The sequence below is a fragment of the Poeciliopsis prolifica genome, unplaced genomic scaffold (assembly GCF_027474105.1).
Source record: "Poeciliopsis prolifica strain line A6 unplaced genomic scaffold, Auburn_PproV2 SCAFFOLD002, whole genome shotgun sequence".
In the NCBI taxonomy this organism is placed as follows: domain Eukaryota; kingdom Metazoa; phylum Chordata; class Actinopteri; order Cyprinodontiformes; family Poeciliidae; genus Poeciliopsis; species Poeciliopsis prolifica.
This window is the reverse complement of record NW_026562377.1, coordinates 18069211-18090587: the sequence shown is the minus strand read 5'-3', so window position 1 is coordinate 18090587 and position 21377 is coordinate 18069211. Positions and strand designations below refer to the sequence as shown.

The following is a 21377-nucleotide window of genomic DNA, read 5'->3' as shown; positions in this document are numbered from 1 at the left end:
CAAACATAAGCTGTCAGCAGTTATGATTCAATTGACTATAAAATTGTACAAATTGCTTAAAAACCTATTTGAAAAAAAAAAAAAACTTGCATCTTTCGCTAAGTTTTTGTGGTTTTACAGCAATGTCAAATCTTATTCACGTCATCTTAAATTTCTCGTTAAATGTATTTGTAAAACTGAAGTTTTTTTGACATTACAATTTTTGCACACATCTCTAATGGGAACACAGCTAGCGACTGCCAGTAGTCTGTGTAGGCTGCAACATTTCTGTTCTTTTTAATCACCTTTAATCATCAAAATGGACATAAATCAGCTCTTGAACTTCTATTTTTATCTTATTTAAACTTGTATATAAACTCAAAAAGAAATATTTCCATAAAGAGCTGATCAGAGTATATTTTGGACATGAAATCGAACAGCAGGGGTCTCACTTTAGACGCTGAGAAACTTTCAGGTCACATGATTCATCACCAACTCAGTGGGATGACTACCATACTTATATACACAAAGTAGTATTCTATTGAGAAATACACAATGTGTGAGTGTGCTGGTCTTACCTGTGCCTTTAAATGCAATACTGTTCTTGAAGTTTTTCAGGCTCATCTCACATGCTGTTTTGGGTTCAGACGCAGGCTCCTGACAGATCTTTTTCTCCTTCACCCTCCCTTTCCCCTTGTCCTTGCTTTTCTCCTTGTCTTTATGCTTTTTTGACTTCTTTCTGGATTTGCTGTTAACAGCTGAAGGGCCATTGTCCCGTGGGCCCTCCAGCACAGTGTGCCCAGAGGACGATGTGCCTATACTGGCCGTGGAAGCCAGCGTCGACACGGACAAAAGCGACGGCGGCTGACTGAGCCTCTCGGACAGCGTTGTTTCCTGAGAGTCGCCGTCCCGCCCGTTGTTGCTGGAGTCATTGCTGACGTCCGACAAAGCCTCGAAAGGACGGGGGATGTCCAGCACCGGGAGCGGCTGTGAGCCGGTCGTCATGCTGCTTTCGGACATCAACACTGCCGGAGCGGACAGCGCGCCGCCAGGGTCTCCTCGTCCGCACGAAGAGCCGAGCTTGCCGTTCATTTGGACCGTTGCAGCCTTGTTAGCAACTCGTGATATTCTGGGCTTTTTGTTGGCAAGAGGGTCGATGAAGTCAACAGTCGGCCGTTTCTGGTGAAAAGTAAGGCAGGCGTTAAAGAAAGGTGCAAATATATGTAAGACTATATTACAGAAACGCTTTTATTCACCAAAATCTTTGTGTCCAAAACACTTAAAATGAGTATTTGAGCTGAACTTCTCTTATTATCCTGAAGACATTATATGTTTAGTTTTAATCTGGAGCAATTACACTGATGGGGTGATAGAGACTGACACTGAATTGCCACTTCCAGATGACTGACATGTAAAAGCACCAGGGCATTTTTGCACAGTAGTAGTGCTATACAGCTTAAATAGGGACAATAAATGTGATGGAAGTGGAGAAAAAAGAACAAGTGGAACATACATGTATTCATATATTTAATATATGACAAGATTCTTAAATGCTAATGCCTAATCTTTATCTATGCATGTATAAAGTAGGATGACTTATTTGTGTCAATGATACAAATGAGGCCGTTGTCGCTAATGAAGGACGTTTTCCAAACACAATTTTCTGGTACGTTTTACATCTAGTAAAGCTCTGAGACAGAGACTAATCACCCCAAAGACAAAACACCCAAACACAAGCTCAGTGGTTTGGTAAATGCAGTCCAGCACAGTGAGAAATGTTCAGACATTTACACTGGAGGGGCCAAACAGCAGCTACACAGATGAGCTGACTCAGGTCAAGATTCAGAGGTTTATCTATATCTCAAGGACAAAGAACACTCCTTCAAAGATAATAATGTACACATTTTAGAAAAGGAAGACCGATAGTTTGAGAGGAGTGAAAGAAGCCATCTGTGTGAAACATGAAAAACCAACCTTGAACGGAGGAAGCAGTCTAAGATTCAAACCTTACCATCTACAGTGTAGCCTTGACTTGTGTCACAGAAACCCGTACCTTGAGACATTTGACTAAAACTGCAGACATTGTTGTTGACATTGTGGGGGATTTGTTAGAATTGGCAGTGTCAACGATACTTAAAAAGGAAAGACAATAAAAGGTAGGGCCAGGGTTTCACTTGACCTCATTAGTGACATCAATATGGCTGATATCGCCCTTTCAGTGTGATTGTTACTAATTACACATTGTAAACCTGATGCTTCCAATCTAAGTTTCCGGCCTGAAGAAGCCTTTGGATGACAGGTGAAATGTCTTCAAAAAAGAGAAGTCCAGTTACCTTCACTTTTAACTTTCATGATTGCCATGTCTAGACGGCTGAGAATCTAAACTAACGTCCTTGAAATTGGTTATTTTAGCATAATGCTGGAAAGACAGATCAAGAACCGATTAATGATTGGTTCTGCATCTGCAAGACAAAGGACATTATTATATAATGTTATAATAACGTACATGTTACACTCATGTGAACATGTACACGAGTGAACATTTTTCCAACCAAAGTTTTTCTTAACAGATGTTAAGTGGAAATGGATGCTTTAACAGTGACATATGCTTTTGCTGCTCTGTTGACTTGTTCAGGATGTTTGGCACTTAAAGGGTGGAAATATGAGGCTAACGGGAAGTAAACCTACTGTATTTGTCCAGCAAGTATGAAAAACTGCATTGTGAAACTTCCTGATTTAACCCACATCAGCCTGAGTATTACACTAAGCTCTCTGTGGCTTCTTGTAAGAAATAACCAACAAATTAACCCTTCAGTACTGCTGTCTTTTACACATGTATGTGTGCATGTGTGTGTGTACGTGTCTGTGTTGTGTTTGCAAAGGGAGGGACTGGAAAGAATGGGGCATACATTAAGTGTCTGGGGTGAAAACAACTTGGAGGGAAGGAGCTATTAATAAATCAGAGCAGGTTCTCGTTTGTCTGCCTAATGGAAACATAAATAATCCTGCTGGCCATGTGTTTGTAAGCAATGCAAGTCAAATGGAAGCAGTTAGGCACGCATTACAAATTAAGCTGTAAAACAAAAATACACTCAAGAGAAAAATGGTTAACACAAAAATTCAAACCAGAATAAATTTATAAAAAGGGAAATAAATGGTCTCCTGTGTCTTAAAGTGATGAAAAGCTGAACTGCCATCGATATACCATGCAGTTGCATGAAGCTGCGGTAAAAGTGTCTCAGTCAACATGCTTCGAAGGTGTAAAGGTGACCACCAGGTGAACGAGGGAAGGCGAGACTCACCTGAGACGGAGAACTGGATCCCAGCTCTTTGGGAGGACTCTCTGGAATGGGTGCAGAGCTGGTTTGGGCCTGTTTTCTGTGTGAATTCAAGCAAAAACAGGTGGAGATCCAATTAAGTCGCTCGAAAAAAATATCACAGTCAAAGCTAAACTCTGTATCAGCATTAACCAATAGAACACCAGCAGTGTCTTCTAAAAGCTCTTCATTTAGAGCCACTGCATGAATTTGTCCTCTAAAACATTCCTCGCAACAGAACGTGAGAAGCGTTTAAGACACAGGAAATGTTCACATTTGGACATTCAAAGTTTTCGACTAAAACCAGTAATTGCCATCATGTTCTAAATTCAACACATTTAATCTTTTAAATTTGAAAACGCATCACTGAAACGACACAAAAACTATTGAGCTTTCATCTCCGTGATGACAAGTAAATTACATGGAAGCGGACTTCAGAGACAAGTTACAGTTGCCGTGTGAAGCTGAGTGGGTAGCTCTGACAACTGTGAAGGAGGAGGTACTTGACAGAATAGCATTTTCATCACAAACAGATTATGCTAATTTTCAGTAATTAAACCCACACATTTTCGCTAGTTTAACCCCATTTAGTGTGTTTTTTTAAAGAAGTATTTAATGGATAATTCTCTTTTTTTTAAATTTCAAGGCACATTTCAGTGTTTATTTTGTAACTGAACTACAGCAGATTGATGGAAGAAAGCGAGATGGCGACCCGACACTTTGCAGTGACAGAAAAAAAAAGTGAGAGCTAGAGAATATGGTGGTGCAGCTCACTTTGAGAAAGGAAGCCATTTGGCCAGTGGGATTATGAAAGCAATCACTGCATAGTTGTTTGAAGGAGGTGAGGCACTGGTTGTGTTTGTTTCTGAACTGCTTTTATTCCTTTCCACCCCCACACAGAGCTTGCATGACACAGAGCTTGCATGACTGCGACACCTGCTTTGGAGGATGTGCACTTTTGGCTTCATTTAGCCGAGCAGAAACATTACGGCTCCAGGTATGAAGCGAGCCTGGTGTTGTAGTAGAGCAAGCTGTTCGGCAGTAGCAGCCAAACACGGAGCCATGTTGATATAAAACTATCCAAGAGATACTGTGATCATTTCCAGAGATTAAATAAAGTCTCAAGATTTAAAATTAAAGCAAAAATCAAAGCACTTATTTTTATGCATGTATAGCATGCATGATAATGGTAAGAAGTAAACATTAAAGCTTAAGAGTGCACAAATAGAGATGACATTATGGTTGCAAAATTAAAAGGTGCTTAGAGCTGAACAATGTTGCTATAACTGATGACACACTCAGTTGTTGGGCACAGTTTGGCTTGTGGACAGTCCTGCAGGCATGGACTGCAAGTGAGACGAGAGGCAGACCAATTTGGCTGGACCTTGGACAGACGCCACCTCACACACAGATCAGCATGTGCTGGAACACTGTTGCATCATGCATCCAGTCATGTTGCTCTGCTGCTGCTCCTGCGTGACTTGCTGCATGAGCTCCAAACTCTAGAGGAACTAAGGTGGGGGAGGCAGAATTAGGTGGGAGGCTCTGGTTGTTAGTCAGCTGATGAACTCACAAACTGAGCTCAAAGTGCAAAAAAAAAAAAAAAAAAAAAAAAAAAAAAAAAAGCGAGACACAAACAGAAAGAGAATGTGCACATTTGCACTCTTACAAAACAAAATAGGTCTGAACTCATTGGATGCACTGGGAATTAAAGAAAAAGAAATCCATTTAGAGTGGGATAGTTCGGGGGCAGCCGCTACCTTTGCAAACTTTCATTTGCTGACTGCTTAAAAATACATCTGCATTATTATTTACTACATTTCAGCAAGTTTTGAACAAAACTTAAAACAAACCCAAGAAAAATAAACACTGGGAGAAGGAAGAGCACCAAGTTTCTGTCTTGCTTTCAGAGCTGAGGCCTCACTTCAGCCTGGCCTCAGAAAGCGACGCGGCCGACCAAATATGTAAAAAAAAAAAAAAAAAGTACAAATATGTAAAAAAAAAAAAAAAGTTTTATCTCAAGGAGCTTAAAGCTGCGGTATGACTTTTAAAAATGATCTTACTTTGTGTAAAACCCAATAGGCAGTAGAAAAATCTGCAGAAATTTACATAAAATTAACTTTAGAGTGTTATTTTCCAACAGGCAACTGGAAAGGTTTTTTTTCTCCCACAGTATAAACAAGCATCTGGTTTAAACGAATGAGTTTCCCACCCGCAGCCTTGCCCTGTTTCTGTGTTTCTGGTAATTTTGTATCCTATATTCTTTACTCTGTCAACCAGGTCAAGTGACAGCCTATAAAATGTTACCCAACTTTGTATTTATCCCTGTGTAGCAAAGCTTGCATAAGGCCTTATCAATATCCTTCGGCCTTTTCCCGTTTCTCTTCCTCATAGGCAAAGCACGTCAAAAACAACTTTTCTGCATTTGTCTTTTTGACCTAAACAAGGTAAAAAAGACCTAAAATCCAGATGTACTTGCATTCTATCAATATTCTTTACACAAAGCTCGAGTTCATTCAGAGCGTACACAGGCAATTGCTTGCACTGAATTTTGAAGGTATCAGAGTAAAAAACAAGTGCAGAACACAGTCTTTTGATTTTTAGCTGCAAGGAGTATTGAGAACTGTAGAACCTTTTTTGTATACTTTATAATTATGAGTTATTTGTGATGATCTACCACATCCAATCCTAAAAAAAATACAAGGTGACATACCTGAACAAAATTCTCTTGAGAAGCTGCTGGTCTCCCTCTGTGTATCCTGGCCAGTCCTTCTGGACTTCCTTATACATGAAATCCTTCAATGTGAAGGTATTTTCTTTCCCATTCAGATTGGCAACCTAAGAACAGAAACATAGTACCATGTTAATACACTAATCTTCACCAACTAATCTGGGGCAATGACACTGAAGATGAAAGTGAGTGGAGAAAATGAAAACCCCAACCTGTTGCAGGTGGCTGTCCAGGGATTCTTTGTCTAGCTGTGACAGGCCGTCCTTCTGCAACCTCAAAATCAGTTCAGGTTTTCTGTAAGGTTTCAGGGCCAGCAGGTGTATGAGGCGCTCACGGAGAGGCCGGTGCTGAGTCGTGGCTTTCTTCTGCGTGCTGCTGGAGATGAGGACGGGGCGAGACGTCCTCCGTGACGGGGCCACGTCTGAAAGCGCAGGTGCCGGTTTCCGGATCTGGACTTTCTTACCTTTGAATGTCAGCCACACATAAAAGTAATGTTTCTATATAAAAAAAATATTTATGGTTTTCCCTTTTGGGTTATTGAACAGTTGAATGTTTTATTAAAAAGTACTACACGGTAGAAGTGCACTGTAAAAGTAGCTAGTAAATGGAACAACCTCAAAAATCATCTGTTATTTGACTCAAACAGCCTGTCAAATCCAGGGTGAACCAGTTCACAAGAAGAGCAAAATTACATCATCACTGGATGTTTGCAAATCCTTCCATTCTGATTGTAATTTAACTCCTGACATGTTTATGGTGTCTAAGTGGAGGGTCTGACTCCTCTTCTCAGGAACTAAAGTCAAACTTATAAGCTAGCAGACTTGGGAAGCTCAAGGCTAAAAGCACATCATGCATTCTGAGCAACAGTATGTTCGAGTCAATATCCAGCCTTCCTCACCTACATATCTCCCCCCCGGCTTGATGACGATAGCGCTCCTACTGCGAGTCGTCTCCTCAGCCTGGGCCATGCTTTCTCTGGCCTTCTGGTAGGAGTCGTCGGTGGCTCGCACTGTGATCTTGTCCTGGATGCTGCCCAGACAATCCAGCTGAATACCCCCTTCACTACCAAAACAAAGAGCAGACGCTAAGAAAAACACAGGCAGGAAGAGGAGAGAAGTTGAAACACAAGTATGAGAGGAAAAAAAAACATATTGATTTGATGGGCAATTGAAATAAAGCCAAACCATTGTCACATACGTTTTTGCATTAAAGAATAGACCTTCTGTGGGAACAACGATTATTTTTCCAATTTCCTCCAGCCAGCCATGGTTTCCCACTGTGCAGCTCATGCCACATGAAATCTGATTCTTTCCTGACTTACCGACTGCTTTTTTGATTCTCCTCCACTTTGGCGGAAAATGAGATGGTGCCGGCACAGTCTGTAAAAGCTGAGCTCGGTCATTTGGGTTTCAGGCTGCAATTCAAGCCTGATTAGAATCTAGGGAGAGACTTAAATGAACTCCGCCTGACCCACATGTTAAAAATACTTTCAGAATAATTGGTGTCAGAAATCTGAAAATGACAAGATTCTCATTGTTCCCCTTTCTGTTTCTGTGCCCGTCTTTTCAGGCACTAAAATCCAAGTGTATTTATTTCGATTAATGATGCGCTCCATTTTTGGACTCATTAGTTCTTGTGTAGTTTCTCTGCTGCCAAAACAGTGTGCAAGTGAGCGTACATTTAACCCCTGAACTTATAAATTCATTTCTTACTGTAGTTCACGAGTGCATCTAACAGAGGTTTGTTCATTCAGCTCAAAACTTGTGTGAAGTCAGTTCTTACTGAAAGAGGGGAAAAAGGGACGCGATTCTGCTTTAGCCTTCACCTGGTGATGTACTGCTGGATGCAGTCGAAGCTACCCTGGGGGTTATCTCTGCCCACATTTGACAGGTCGAAAGTAAACGTTTGCAGCTCGCTGGAAGTTTCTGACCGTGGAATTGAAATCTTCTGTGAAAGACAGAACAGACAAAAAACATGGACGCATTAAAAAACAAGATGCGTTTCTTGATTTAGAGTCCAATTATCATAGAAATATATATTTATTTTTCAACTGAGTAATAAAGTTATGCAAGATGTATTTATGACTTTATAATCTTTGTAAAAATAAATAATGTTTTGCAATAGCAGGAAAAAACAAAATCCATCTAATGCCACAGTGTATCATATAGACAGGGCCGGATCAGTGGAATCAAGGTCTTCTTCTGCAGCAGGCACCCTGACCCCTCCCCTCCCTGTTGCTGCGCACTAACATTAAGCCTGACAGAAGAATCACACTTTTCTTTTGATCAGTAGATAAATTTGACCATATGGAAATATTTCCATTCACCAGAAAAAAGCATAGTTTGCCAAAAATCAATGTGCATCACTCATTACGTTTTTTTTTTAAAGGTATCAACATTTTAAAGCTACCATAGGCAAGCTACCTACGGTAAGTCTGTGTTCTGACACCCAGTAATGAACATTCGTATGGAGAAACATTAGATACACAAGTGTATCACACACTCCCCCAAAGGTCTTTGCATTCAGGTTTTTAGAGATACACTCTATATTGGGTTGCAGTTACAAATAAAGATTGTAATAATTAGCACTGTGTGCTGTTCAGTGATTGTTGCTATGTTTATCGCCGTGGTTCTCAGGGTTTTTTTTTCTCTTTGTTTCTGCAGGTAAGAGAAGCAGACTTCTAGGGTGTTATCTTGCAATCTCTATTCTGCTTACCTCTTTTCTGATCGCTTCGGTTTCAGCTTTAAGCCCCACCTGTCTCTTTTTTTCTTTTCAATTTCCCCCTTTTGTCTCAGTCTCCACGTAAAATGCATTTTGATATATATTTATGCTGCACTGTCGACCACTGTATATAAAATATTTATTCAATATGTACTGCAGTAGGAAGAATAACTTGTTTTTATGCTTAATAAAAGTATTCAGATCATATTACATGTCTCTGTGTACTCAGGGTTATAACACAATCACATTCTTGCATGATCTGTAGCTATAAATTTAACATGCGTTCATGCAAGACATAAAACTCCAGTAATTTTTGTAAACTTTGGGCTCTAATCTCCCAATTACAATTCTCCAGCATTGATCTCTTTACATTTGGAAAATAAATGCTATAACCATTTTCAAATTCCACCTCCTTCTTCTTAAAAACACAACGACAAACAAGCTGACTGGTGGTTTCTAAGTGGAAGAAAAAGTTTGAAATGTAGCAGCAGAAATTTGGACACTGCATGCTGGTAAGCCTTTTCAAAGCCATGTAGAAGAGGGAGCAGAGGCAGAGGAAAAAAGGGTGACCTTAAAGCCTCTCATTTTAGCTTCCATTCAGGGTTTGTGTGTGAGATTGGCTGGCTAGCTGAATTCGTGGGCCATCACTGCATCACACTGATCCAGTTCAACAGCACACAGAAGCAGCAGCCAATTAGATACTTTCGGACTCCTAACACGGGTCCGCATGACCAGTCAGCAGTTCACTGGTAATAGCCTAACCTGTATAAGAAGCTCAGGATGTGACTCAGTGGATTTTGTCTGCGCTAGAAGTGACATGTGGTCAAGATGCGGGCCGCTCTGCTCTGTTTAAAGAAGATCTCAGAGATGTGAGAGCAGAGGATGAGTTGCAAAGAGCTGTGCTTGTACCGCAGCTCACCTCGACAGAGCTTGGTAGCTCACAGAAGGTTTTATGGTCTGCAGTATCACATTTAGAAGCAGAGGAGGACTGAGAGAAAAAGTTATGGAAAGGAGATGATAGTTTACTCCAAACGTGACAGACACCGCTGGGGAAAATAAAGCGTAACCCCAATAAAAGAAAAGCTTATTACTGAAAAGACTTTTGGAATTGGATTGTAAAATGATGTCAGAGGAACATAAGTTAACATGTCTGCAGTTCACTCAGGCTATGAGAGAGTGAGATCTTCAGTAGATAACAGGAATGCTGAATGAAATACAGCAAAGCTGCTGCTTTATCCTATTTCTCTCTGTTATGAGAAACCATCTATGTAGAAAAAAACGACAATGTCCTGTAGACGGTAAAACTATAAAAAAAAAAGTGCAGTAAATGTGTGAATCTATCTAGTGGTATAGATGCAATATGGTATTATTACCTAGTCCATTTAGGTAAAATCAATTTAAAAATAGCAACTTAAAGAAACAGCCAGAAAATCAAAATACAAATAATTATTGTTCAGTTCTCTTATCCATTTGATCTACTTCTTATTTAAAAGAATAAACGTAATCATATCAAGTTGTTTCAGCTGTTCTCTGAAATTTCTTTAATCTGTGCTTCTTTACAGTGAAACTACCATCTAAAATTAAGTAATCCTTTGCTTCCAATCTCAGTGAAGGCATTAGGGCAATGCATGCAAGTAAGAAGGGGAGACAATGACATGTAACTCATTACACTAATGCCCTCTTTTAAAGTTATTGCCTTTTGTCATGTTGTCACAAGAGAGACCAATGTTTGGCCTTGCACACACACACGCACACACAAAACCGGCTCTCTTAGCGGTGGTTGATCTTCTGATTGTCTGAAGAACATACCCAGTCTATTTTTGGGAGAGGAAGTAGCTGGCACACGCAGTGCATGCTTGGCCTCAATTTGGAGATTCTTATCGTTTATCGATGTGGACGGCATTGTTATGATTGTAATTACACTTCTTTTTGTAAGGAACACTATTCAGATGCATGGAGTGCATAATAATGAGAATAGTGCTGGGGGCAATGTTCTGCTGAGAGACTTCAGATCCCGGCAAACACGTACCACCCACCTAAACACTGCTGCAGTCACACACACACACACACACACACACACACACACACACACACACACACACACACACATGCATGCACACACACACACACACACACACACACACACACACACACACACACACACACACACACACACACACACACACACCCTTCATGAACATTTTTACAGTGGCAGGATAATGGAGTCCTGTGAAATTTGAGATCCAGCTGGAAGAGTGGTGGTGATACTATGTTTTGGAACCTGCTAAGGTTTGAGACTTGACAGCTCCAGTGCTGTGAAAGATTATTTTCTCTCTTTCTGACACAGATTTCATCAGTTTGTGCTTTATCTCATAATTAAATTATTTTTATGGCATTGATATCGATTTTAGAGCAAGAAAAGCATCGAAATTACACAGAGCAAATATTAATTGGTGATGTAATTTATTCAGGTAAAAAGTGTCCAAAATAGTTTCATTCAAACAATAAAACTTCCTGTCACAAATTAAATCTAATTTTTGTAAGTAGAAGCAATGGTGGAGGGATTTCATTCCAATCTTTATGGGATTGTTTTAATTCAGCAATACTGGGGAATTTTAAAGTGGCCTGTTTAAGGCCATTCTGCAGGATGTTGATTGAAGTCCAAACTTTAACAAGGCCAATCAAAGTCAGGTGGATCTTACTGGTGGGTTCTGGATTACTGATAACATATAAAAGTTTAGAAGCAGATTGCTGGACATTCTCCCAGATAATATTCCTGATAAGAGACAAAAACTTAACTTTCTATTGATTACATCACATCATCACTCCACCCCTGCTGTTTTTGATCATCGGTTTGATACTCTGTGTAAATTTCTATTGTTGAATCAAAGTTAGACAAACTTTAAATTTGGCAAATAAGACCTGTAGTGCTTTGAGGCATTTATTTGTCCTTTAGTAGTCCATTGTCTCCTCGGAAAGTTCAGCACGGTCCAGCCTAATCTCCATTTGCAGATAAAGACCATTGCTCTGGGAAGGTGAGCCCAAATATCTTAAGAATTGCTTTTTAAACTCATCAATAACTCTGATTCTTATTTGTTCCTGCATCTCTTTAATTTAGGACATGATGTGTTGCTTTCTGAGGTCTGTTTAACCTATGTTGTGTTGTAAGACCGGTTCTATGTTGGAGAAATCTTGATTCAGGTCAGTTTGTCATCAGGCACGAAAGTTTGAAAAGTGAACACAGATTTCCAAAAATTAGGCGAAAGTGACTTAAAGCATGATGGGCAATGAATTTTTTTTATAGACCGAGGTGTTTTCAAACCTTTGAACATAACTGTTTTTTTTTTTTGTTTTTTTAATGACATGATTTTAATTACGATAGAAAAAAAAAGAGCCTGGAAAAATCTAACATTTGCAAGGAAAAGATCAACAACATTGAGGATAAAAAAAGGTAAAAGTGCAATCTGCTCCATGTTTAACACTTATTTGAAAAGACAGATGAAGAGCGAGGCTGAGCTGACTGCGTTAGTCCAGATACAATTAGGAGGCAGAGGAACAGACTGAAAACCAGGGCACAGGGGTGTGACTAAGCTGGCTCACTGACACACTGTAGAGGATGACACCGCGAGAAGAGGCTCCTCCGCACCAAATGGCTCAGGTTTCACTTGAACAAACATCATAGCTGAACCCACTCTGAGCGTGCATACAAAATAAGAGTGAAGTGCCTAGAAAAGAGAGGGATTCTTACTGAAAACCCAAGTTGAAGAGCTCCTTTTAACCTAAAAGCAAGACAGCATTCCTCTCATGTAGGTGAGCTGTGTAACTGGGCCACTAAAGTCTGTTCGTGTGGGTACCGATGAAATATGATTCAACTGCATAGTGATATTTGTGTAAACTGACACAGATTGTGGCTAAAGAGGCCACAAAAAACAAGCTCTTGCAGTTTGATAATTATAATATCTACTGTACTTCAACTTAAATTAGATTTCTGATATGTATTGGCAAAAAGAATGAAAAACATTTAGTCAGAATATAACAATGACTTTAACTCCCTCTTTAGCAGCAGCCTGCCAAGATATAATCTAGATGGATATAACTGCAACTGCATTGAAGTCTTTCTGAAAAGAAAAAAAAAAACTAAAAAAAAAGCATCATTTACACACACACAAAAAAAAATCCAGCCTTTCAGTGTGACCTTTGAAAGCATTCAGACCTGTAAACTGGTTTTGTTACCGACAAACCCAGACCCAAGAGTGTGGAAATGGTAAAAACAAAGCAAAGAAAAAACATATCTAAGAGCAGCCACTGAAGTGGAGTTTAAAAAGGTCATCTCGTGCTTCATAGGACTGGGGAGGACTAGGAAATAAAAATCACAAAAACACTACAGGCAGAGATTGAGCTGTAATGGTCATGTTTTTGGATGTAGGAATATGGTCTAATAACTTATTATGAAAGCAGTGCACAATCTGGTACAAATTATGAGATACATAATATCACATATCACATGTATATCACAGATATCATACGTGTGACTCTAAAAAGCCTGAGCAGGAAGACAACATGTCTAACTTGACTAAAATGACCAAGAATCAGTCAGTAAAAGTTTAGTAAACATGAACAGACACAATCTGACCTTTCACCTCATGCAACTGCTTTCCTCTAGGGCGATTTAAAATATCTTTGCTGGACATTTAAGCACAAGTTTTTAAGCCTTGTAAAGGGAGTGAGGGAAAATATTTGTGTTTTCTATGACTTTGAAGGGTTGTTCTAAAAATAATCTATGTAGATGCCTCTCAGTATCCAAAGGATCTTATTTTACCAATTCAGAAAAGCTTTTGAAAAAGATCATGATTGGTTAATTTCATGAATCTAGCAGAATCTGAAAGCAAACTTCCATTTTTCTTATTTAGCAAGGTGGTTACACTTTGGAAATTTTGAAAATAAAGCTTCAACCAGCAGATACTAACTTTCACATTTTTGTTCTCGCTCCAGTCCGGGGTATAAAACAAGGTGTCCAGCAGCTTTCAAATGCGACTCAGATCTGAGTCTAAATAATTCATTTATTAGCAGGACTCTGTATATCCTCATCTCCTGCTCATGGGGCTATTCAGTACATCTAAACATTGTGGTACATAAGCTCCTGAGAATTGAAGTCCGAGACTTCTGCACTAGTTAGAGGACAGAATTTTTTTTTTAACTATTTCCACCAAGCAGTGATTTGCACAATATTTAAAGCTAGCTTCTAATTGGCTTATCAGCACCTTGGGATGACTCTTTTCCTTCAAAACTCCACCTCTAGGTGAGACTTGAAAGCAGACAAACACAACCAACAAAAGGTTCAAAACGAACAAAAAAATTTGTTCAACATGGTGAGATGTGGATGCAAAAGAAAGTGTTTTCACCATACGATGTAATTGTTAATTCCAGCAAAGCTGTTGTTGGAAGCTGTTTTTCCTCTATACCTCCAATAGAGTTGGGATTTCTCAGTGATTTTCTTCAACAGTTTCAAATGTAAAGTAGGGAAAAAACCCAAGCGTCCAACGAACTGAGCCAGAACTAACAGCTTTCCAGTTTCTGAGTGATCTCCTGACTAACAGAGCCGAACCCAATAGCCAAAACACAAGTTCTGCAAAATTAAACAGCTGTGTCTGATTCAGAGAAGGCATCCTCTATTCCCATTCCCGCCTGCCAGTTCTGGCTTGGGCAGCCAACTGATCAAAAATGGTTCCAAAACAATGAATTTTCCCTCATTTGCCTCAGCCTTTAAAATCAGACTGCAAGCCCCTTTCTTAAAACTGTTGAGATGTCAGTGAACACCTGATGAGGCAGATTTTTATTCAGCTTTGATATTTCAAATGTTATTTATTTCAAAATTCCTCTTATACTCTATAGTAAGTATTGTACAGAAGATTTAGACAAGATTTAGAAGATTTATATGTTTTTTATTTCTCTTGTATTTATCTTGTGATTACTTACTAAAATCATAAGTAGGCTCATTAAATACTTCTTGATTTTTTTTAATCAATTGTTGTTCTTCTAATTGTAAAAGTATTACCAAAGCTAAGACATCAACCTATGCTTTGTGCAAAACAATCTTAATTTTACAAGCAGCTTTCATTGCATAGCCATTACTTTTATTAATGATTTAAATGGATTCCATGTTTTAAATCTTTTCACTCTAAAATAAATTTGTGAAAGCTTCACCAGAGCTCAGAGAGAGAGGGAGAGAGAGAGAGAGAGAGTTGTACTAGATGAATGAATCTGACTGAATGAAAAGTGGGATCTTGTGACAGCCAGACCATCTGTTGTATAATTTAGCCACTTTCTCACTTCTTTCTGGCATTCTGAACTAGTAGCAACAAATATTTTCCTGGGCAAGCCTGCGGCATCAATAAAATCTTCTGCCTGCACGAATGATGCAGGCAGATGATAAATAAGCTCTGCAACACAGTATTAGCATGTGAAAGACAGCACTGTATGTCACTAGAGGAGGATTCTAAAAGCTAAATAACGAAGGACTTTCTGCAACATCTTGAAAATTAGATCGAGATCTCAACGGGGTTTACCTGGTTAAGTAAAGGGAATTTAAAAAAATAAAAACAACATGGCTTTAACAAAACTGGTAAAAACAGGTAAAGTTGAGGCTGAATTTTCTGTTCACATTTTCTGGACAGACAGGCTGATTAAAAGAAGAATTAAAAAATAAATGAGGTACCAGAAAATGTGAGCAGTTTTTCAGCATGAAGTAAAGGAATAAGAAGATGAAGGTATAACTAAGGGATACAATTTACCTTTTAAAATAACAGGCTGCACATTTCTGAACTGCAATAAATGTATCATGAATCCCACCTACGAAACAGTGTCTGTACTGGTGGAAAAGGGCCAACAGCTAGCAAGGAACAGCTTCCCTTCAACAAACACCCTCTTCAAAACTGAAAGCAGGCTTCCCTCCATTAATCTGAATAGTGAAAGCAAGCTTTTGGTAGGCAGATGGTTCATTCAATGTCCTTCCTAGTAATTTTCTCTTTCAAATTGCTTGCATAGTTTCCCCAAAAAAGGATTCCAAAATTGTAAATGGCTCATTCTGCAGGTCTGGTCAACAGTGACTGGCATTTCACGTTTTTTTCCTCGTTAGCAGAAATCTGAACCTGTCACTGTAACAGAGCTTCGCAATAAATTAAAGCATCACAGAAAAGTTCATTCATTCAAGTGAATCAATTCAAAAAGGAAAATAAATATATATTACATACTTTTGTTGCACAGAGATTGAGTTAGAAGTGTTTGATATTTCTGATGACTAAACCTTAAAGTTTATAGAAAAAAAGTTTAAATATTTTAATGCAAGAATGTGGCTCTACTGAAAGGTTGGTCCATGTACTTCTCAGTTTATGAAGTTAATAACTGGTCAGGGCTTGTTTAGATGAATTAGTGCATCCGTGCAGCACAGCCTGGAGACAATGAGCTTGTGGCTCTGCAAAAGAGTTAAAGAAGCCCAGGTTGCTTTAGTAGCAGCCTTCAGTACATCGGATGACCCTCAGCTTCCTCTTGATAAAATCCCTGAACAACAGTGAGGTTGATCAGTTTGCTGTCAACCTCACTGTTGAAATCAGCGTTTCCATAAAGCTACTCAGCAAATGCTAGCATAAAAATATACTACGCTGTTTGTAATGAAGATATATAAACATTCGGGTTTAACTGAATTACAGAAATACATTTACTTTTGGATGGTATGCAAATTAAGTGGGATGCACCTAAAAATCAGCAGGGAGTGTGTGATTTCCAAAAGGTTTAGGTTTTTCTCATCTCTGAACATAAATATTCAGCTTGTCTCATAGACACTTCCTTCCCTCTCCACGGGAATTCTTTGCATCCATCCCAATTTATATTCTAACATAAGAATGAATGTCGAGGTCTAAACACCTCACCAGATCCTCACGAGAATGCATCCTAATTATTCTCATACTAAGTCATTTATGTATGAATCAGAAAATGTTACCTGAGCTTCAACGATTTTCTATTACCACACTTGATGACATACGTCAAGGTAAAGTCAAATCATCAGTTGCAAGTAATAGTCTGAGTTGGGCCAATCAGTGCAGGAGATGCAATGTAGCAGAGTAAAATTATACCTTTCCATATATGCAACATCATCGTGTACAGACATGTTAGAAGTTTCTGAGGTTCTTGGAATGAGAACCACAAGAAGCCTATAATTACAATATTCCGGATGCGGCTGCATTACCAGCAGAGTGTTTGGATATAGGAAATCACCAGCTGTGCCAGCCAAGAGCATGTCAAACTAACCTGAACACTTGCAAAACAGAAGAGCAAATAAACCCAGGACCCATGTCAGACTGAGCACGCCCACGCACGTTAACCATTTGTTTTGTCTCTTTGCGAATATCGTTACTACCCAATACAGCAATACTTGCACAACTGTATGGTTAGTTTTCTTGACACATTAGCAGCAACCAGCTGCAGGAATAAAGATGCATTAATACACGAACATAAAACCCCCTGTCTAATACATCCATTATCACTTGTCAGTGAGTCAACTTTATGCTTTCACTGACCTGCTTTTAATGTAGAAGAAGCAAAGCAAGCAGGTGTGTTGAGCGAACATAAGCCTTGCTTCAGTGTTTAATTATATAAATATTATTTGCCCTTTTCAGTCTGTACAATTAGTTTTTTTTTTTGCTTCTGTGCCAATCATTTTTCTCACTGTGTGAAAACTCTGCATAACTACTCAGATTTCTTCCTGGAGAGTTAAAATAGACTTTATTTCTATAGAAAGTACCACACAGGCAAATAAGCCTGCTCCAAGATTTAAACATAAATTGAAAAAAAGAGACAAAAAAAAGGACAATCCAGAGAATCCTAGCATTTCTCCAGAGACGGATGTGATGGATGCTTCATGGTCAAATTTCACAGAGCCATACAATGACTCCTATAATGGACAGAAACATGAGTATGCCAAGTATGCTGACCAAAAGGAAAAAAAAAACTCAAAGATGATCCGTCCTTCAGCCTATATATCCACTGACCAAAGAAAACATCGGGAAAGGAACATAAGTCGCAAAAATATATGGTCACACAAACAAAAAATAAATTAAAAAGCATTTATTGATCAAACTCAAACTTCTGGCCACATTGGTTTGAAACCCCACTAAACTTTAAAACATCTCTGGAAAACATCTCAAATAATCTCAAACTAAAAAATACAGAAATGACCTATTAATTTTAATATATGGGGGTTGGGTGGTTTTTGTAAGATGTGGGAGAACCACACTCATAGAGTGCATTAATAGAAATGACCTGTTTGAAATACCAGGACACACTAAGTCAAAGTGGTTAAGATAAAAATCACCACAAGATAATGATTTAAGTCAAATCCAATAGAAACATGTGAGTTTAGCTGAGGAGAAGAAATCAAAGGGTCTGCATTACTAGTGAATATTAATAAATTCTCATTTCTTATACTGGGATTCTTTTTCTCACTGAACAAAAATATGTGAATTAAAGCTAAAATCTCTTTCTGTTTGAGATTATAGCACTGCAATTATAGATTAGTACATTTTAATGCCACAGTTTTTAATATTGACCATAAATATGGCTAGTCCTGCAAACCAAAGGAAAAGAAACAGCTTTAAAAAAAAAAAGCAAAATGCAGGCAATAAGACAGAACAAATAACAGTAAAGCAATAATTTAAGAAAACAATGTGAGCTTCTGTTGCTTTGCTTTCTAAGAAATGAAACACTGGGGAGTGGGTGGACATGAATTTACAGCACTGTGTGTGTGCGTCAGCATCAAAATGATAAAATCTTAAACTAAGCTGCATCTCAAACATGCATTTTGACACTAATAAATATAAAACAAATTCAGCAGGTTAACTGTAATGCCTCCGGAGCAATATTATATTAAGAAACAATGCTTTGTAACACGTGCATGAATGGCTGCGCTGAGGTAGTAAAAGATTGTTTGCTTACCCCTTGGTTTCCATTAAATCTGATCAATGGCTGTTGTGACAGGACCTGCAATAAAGAAACAGAAATTAGTCTAGGGTTTATTTTGGCTTGTAAAATATGTTCAACTCAGGCCACATCTCAAACATCATATTTTCAATTAAATGATCCAATAAGCTAAATTTATTACATCAACTCCTCAACAGTCACTCAATAGCTAAATGAACACACCTGCGCACTGGAGAAGAAAAAAAAGGCCCTGATTGCTAGCATTCTACCAAAATTTCATCAGCTTACATTAAAATCTGTGTCATTACAATTAAAACAATTCACTAACATAAAGATCTTAAATATGGTTTGATTGGCAGAGCTGAAACTGTGAGACCTCTGCAACATTTATGTGATAAATACAAAAAGTGAAGAAGATTGGTCATAAGGCACATAATCATATAACAAAAACGCCTCACGCCAACAATCAGGTTTAGTGCTGGAACAGCTGGTTCAGAGAGTCGTCTGCAGCCACAGCAGCACCTTCCAGTGCAGGGCCAGTTGTGAATGCAACTAATTAATTTCTGGTCAAAGGTAAGGCCATCTGTGACAACTAAAGCTACGCCAGCACTGGCTCATGCAACAGGTCCAATGTAGCCCATCAGATAAAAAAAAGTCAACATTTTCCAATGGTCTAGTCAAAGTCCAAAATTTGGACTGAAAAACCTGTGAGGGACCTGGAGAAACCTCAGTGCAAGTCATACTAAAAAAAAAAAAAGAGCAGATGTACTGGAAACAAATTTATAAGGAGACAATCTCAAGATAATAGTCAAGTCATACAGAGCAAATATGTTCAGGCTGATAGAGGTGATCCTTCAGTCCACTGGGTCATAGAGTTTCCTTTGCTTCTCTAGTCACAATTTTAGATTTGGGCTTAGCTTGTTAAATAACACAATGACAAATTTAAAAGTAAGATCATATCTGAATTTAAATGTTCCCCATTTCAAAGGCATGGTCACCTAATTAACTGGGAAAAGATCACTCTTTGAAGGTATTGTTGCACCCATTGCACCAGTTTTACATTCGGTCTTCCAGAAAGGAAGACATTTCTAAAGAGTTGGAGACGAGATATTTTGCTGCATAAACAAATATGCAGCCATTTGTTACAAATCAAAACTAATGAGAAAACAATGGACCTCTGACTGAGAGGACAAGGAGCATGACCCCATTTTGTACATTAGCAGTTTTGGTTGTGCAATACTACTTTATCAAGGTAATAAATTGAATCATTCTTCGTGAAATGTTTTGCACCGACTGTCAAGTTGTGTCAGTCACAGGAACATTTCATACCCGCTTTGACAAACAATAGTTTAATGTCATTTTCTATGATCTCACACTCAAGACAAAAGCCATAATGTAATGCCAATAAACACATCGGAGCAAAGTTTTTTTTTTTAATGTTTTTTCTTAAACAGAGATGATTCTTTCTTGTATTTCACACAAGCCATCTGGTCTGTATGGGGATAACCACAGACAATAAAAGTCTGATGCTCTGCAGGGTTTCCCCTAGGAAACCTGCTGAGCCCAGTAGTACGAGTGGTAGAACAGTTCACTCTGTCTCTGTGTTAAAAATGTAAAACCTGGTGACTAATAATAAATGCACTTGGGGAAACCCTGAGTCTGTCTAGAATTAAGAACATAATTGTTTAAGATGTGACTTTGTTTCATGCATACAGGCAGTTATTGAATTGTTTATATTAAATGCAACAAAAATATTTTGTCGGATATGAAACAATTTATCTTGAGGATAAAATATTTAAGTCATGATAACGGCATAGCTAAGCGATATGAGATACAGTCTCATAATTATGAGGAAAAATGTTTTCTGAGAAATGGGCTTCCACAATACATACCAAATAGGGCTTCTAAAATGTCTTTTGAGAAACACCTACAAACCTTTTCACCCAATCATAAAGGTCATAAAGTTCCTCTAGACGATGCAATATCTAGTTCAGTTATTACTTAACTTCACAGTAAAAGCCCAACGTTTTCTGTTGCATTACCCTGATAAAACAGACAAAATATCTGGACAGTTATCCCACTTATTTTCAACATTAGTAATTCTCTGCTTAAATCTGTAAGCAGCTTTAAACCAAATTTCACAATACATTTAAGTTACTTATTTATGAAATTAGACTTTATAAAACATGTTAATTTGCTTTAACACCTGATATTTTAGAGGTTGAAGCAACAAAAACACATGAATAAGTATATTATTTTAAAGTAGTAAAACTTGAAAGTAAAATGATTTCATAGAAAATATTTCAATGCCAGGATTAATTAAGAAATTATTAAGAAGGAGAAGATGCACTAAGACACAACAATAAGCATCTCAAGGGAAAGTTTTGTCATTGGCTGCATAAAGTCAAACTAGCAACTATGTGCAAGTACATTTTCAGAAACTCTTAAGATTTAAGTGGAGGTTTAATTGGCAGCTGTGTGGTACATGCTGGACATTATAAAAGACACAGAACCACTTTGTCTGACACACATACTAAAAACAACAAAAACAGGGGGGAAAAGGAAAAATTGCTCCAGTTCACAAGCTTTACAGAAAGAGACCGTTTCATTTCCTCATGCAATGTGCTCGCTCAGACTGACAAAGCGCCTCACTATTC

At 38.4% G+C, this 21377-nt stretch overlaps 1 protein-coding gene across 1 annotated transcript in view; it reads right to left on the bottom strand.

Moving 5' to 3' along the window:
- Window positions 1-21377, bottom strand: part of ell (elongation factor RNA polymerase II) — a 37750-nt gene that overhangs the window by 6557 nt on the left and 9816 nt on the right. Inside the window, exons 2-8 of the mRNA XM_055049346.1 lie at window positions 18736-18780; window positions 7853-7974; window positions 6926-7089; window positions 6240-6490; window positions 6010-6134; window positions 3282-3357; window positions 558-1158 (exon numbers count right to left, since the gene is read on the bottom strand). Of these exons, the coding sequence (XP_054905321.1) occupies window positions 558-1158; window positions 3282-3357; window positions 6010-6134; window positions 6240-6490; window positions 6926-7089; window positions 7853-7974; window positions 18736-18780 (1384 nt within the window). The remainder of the gene's footprint in view (window positions 1-557; window positions 1159-3281; window positions 3358-6009; window positions 6135-6239; window positions 6491-6925; window positions 7090-7852; window positions 7975-18735; window positions 18781-21377) is intronic.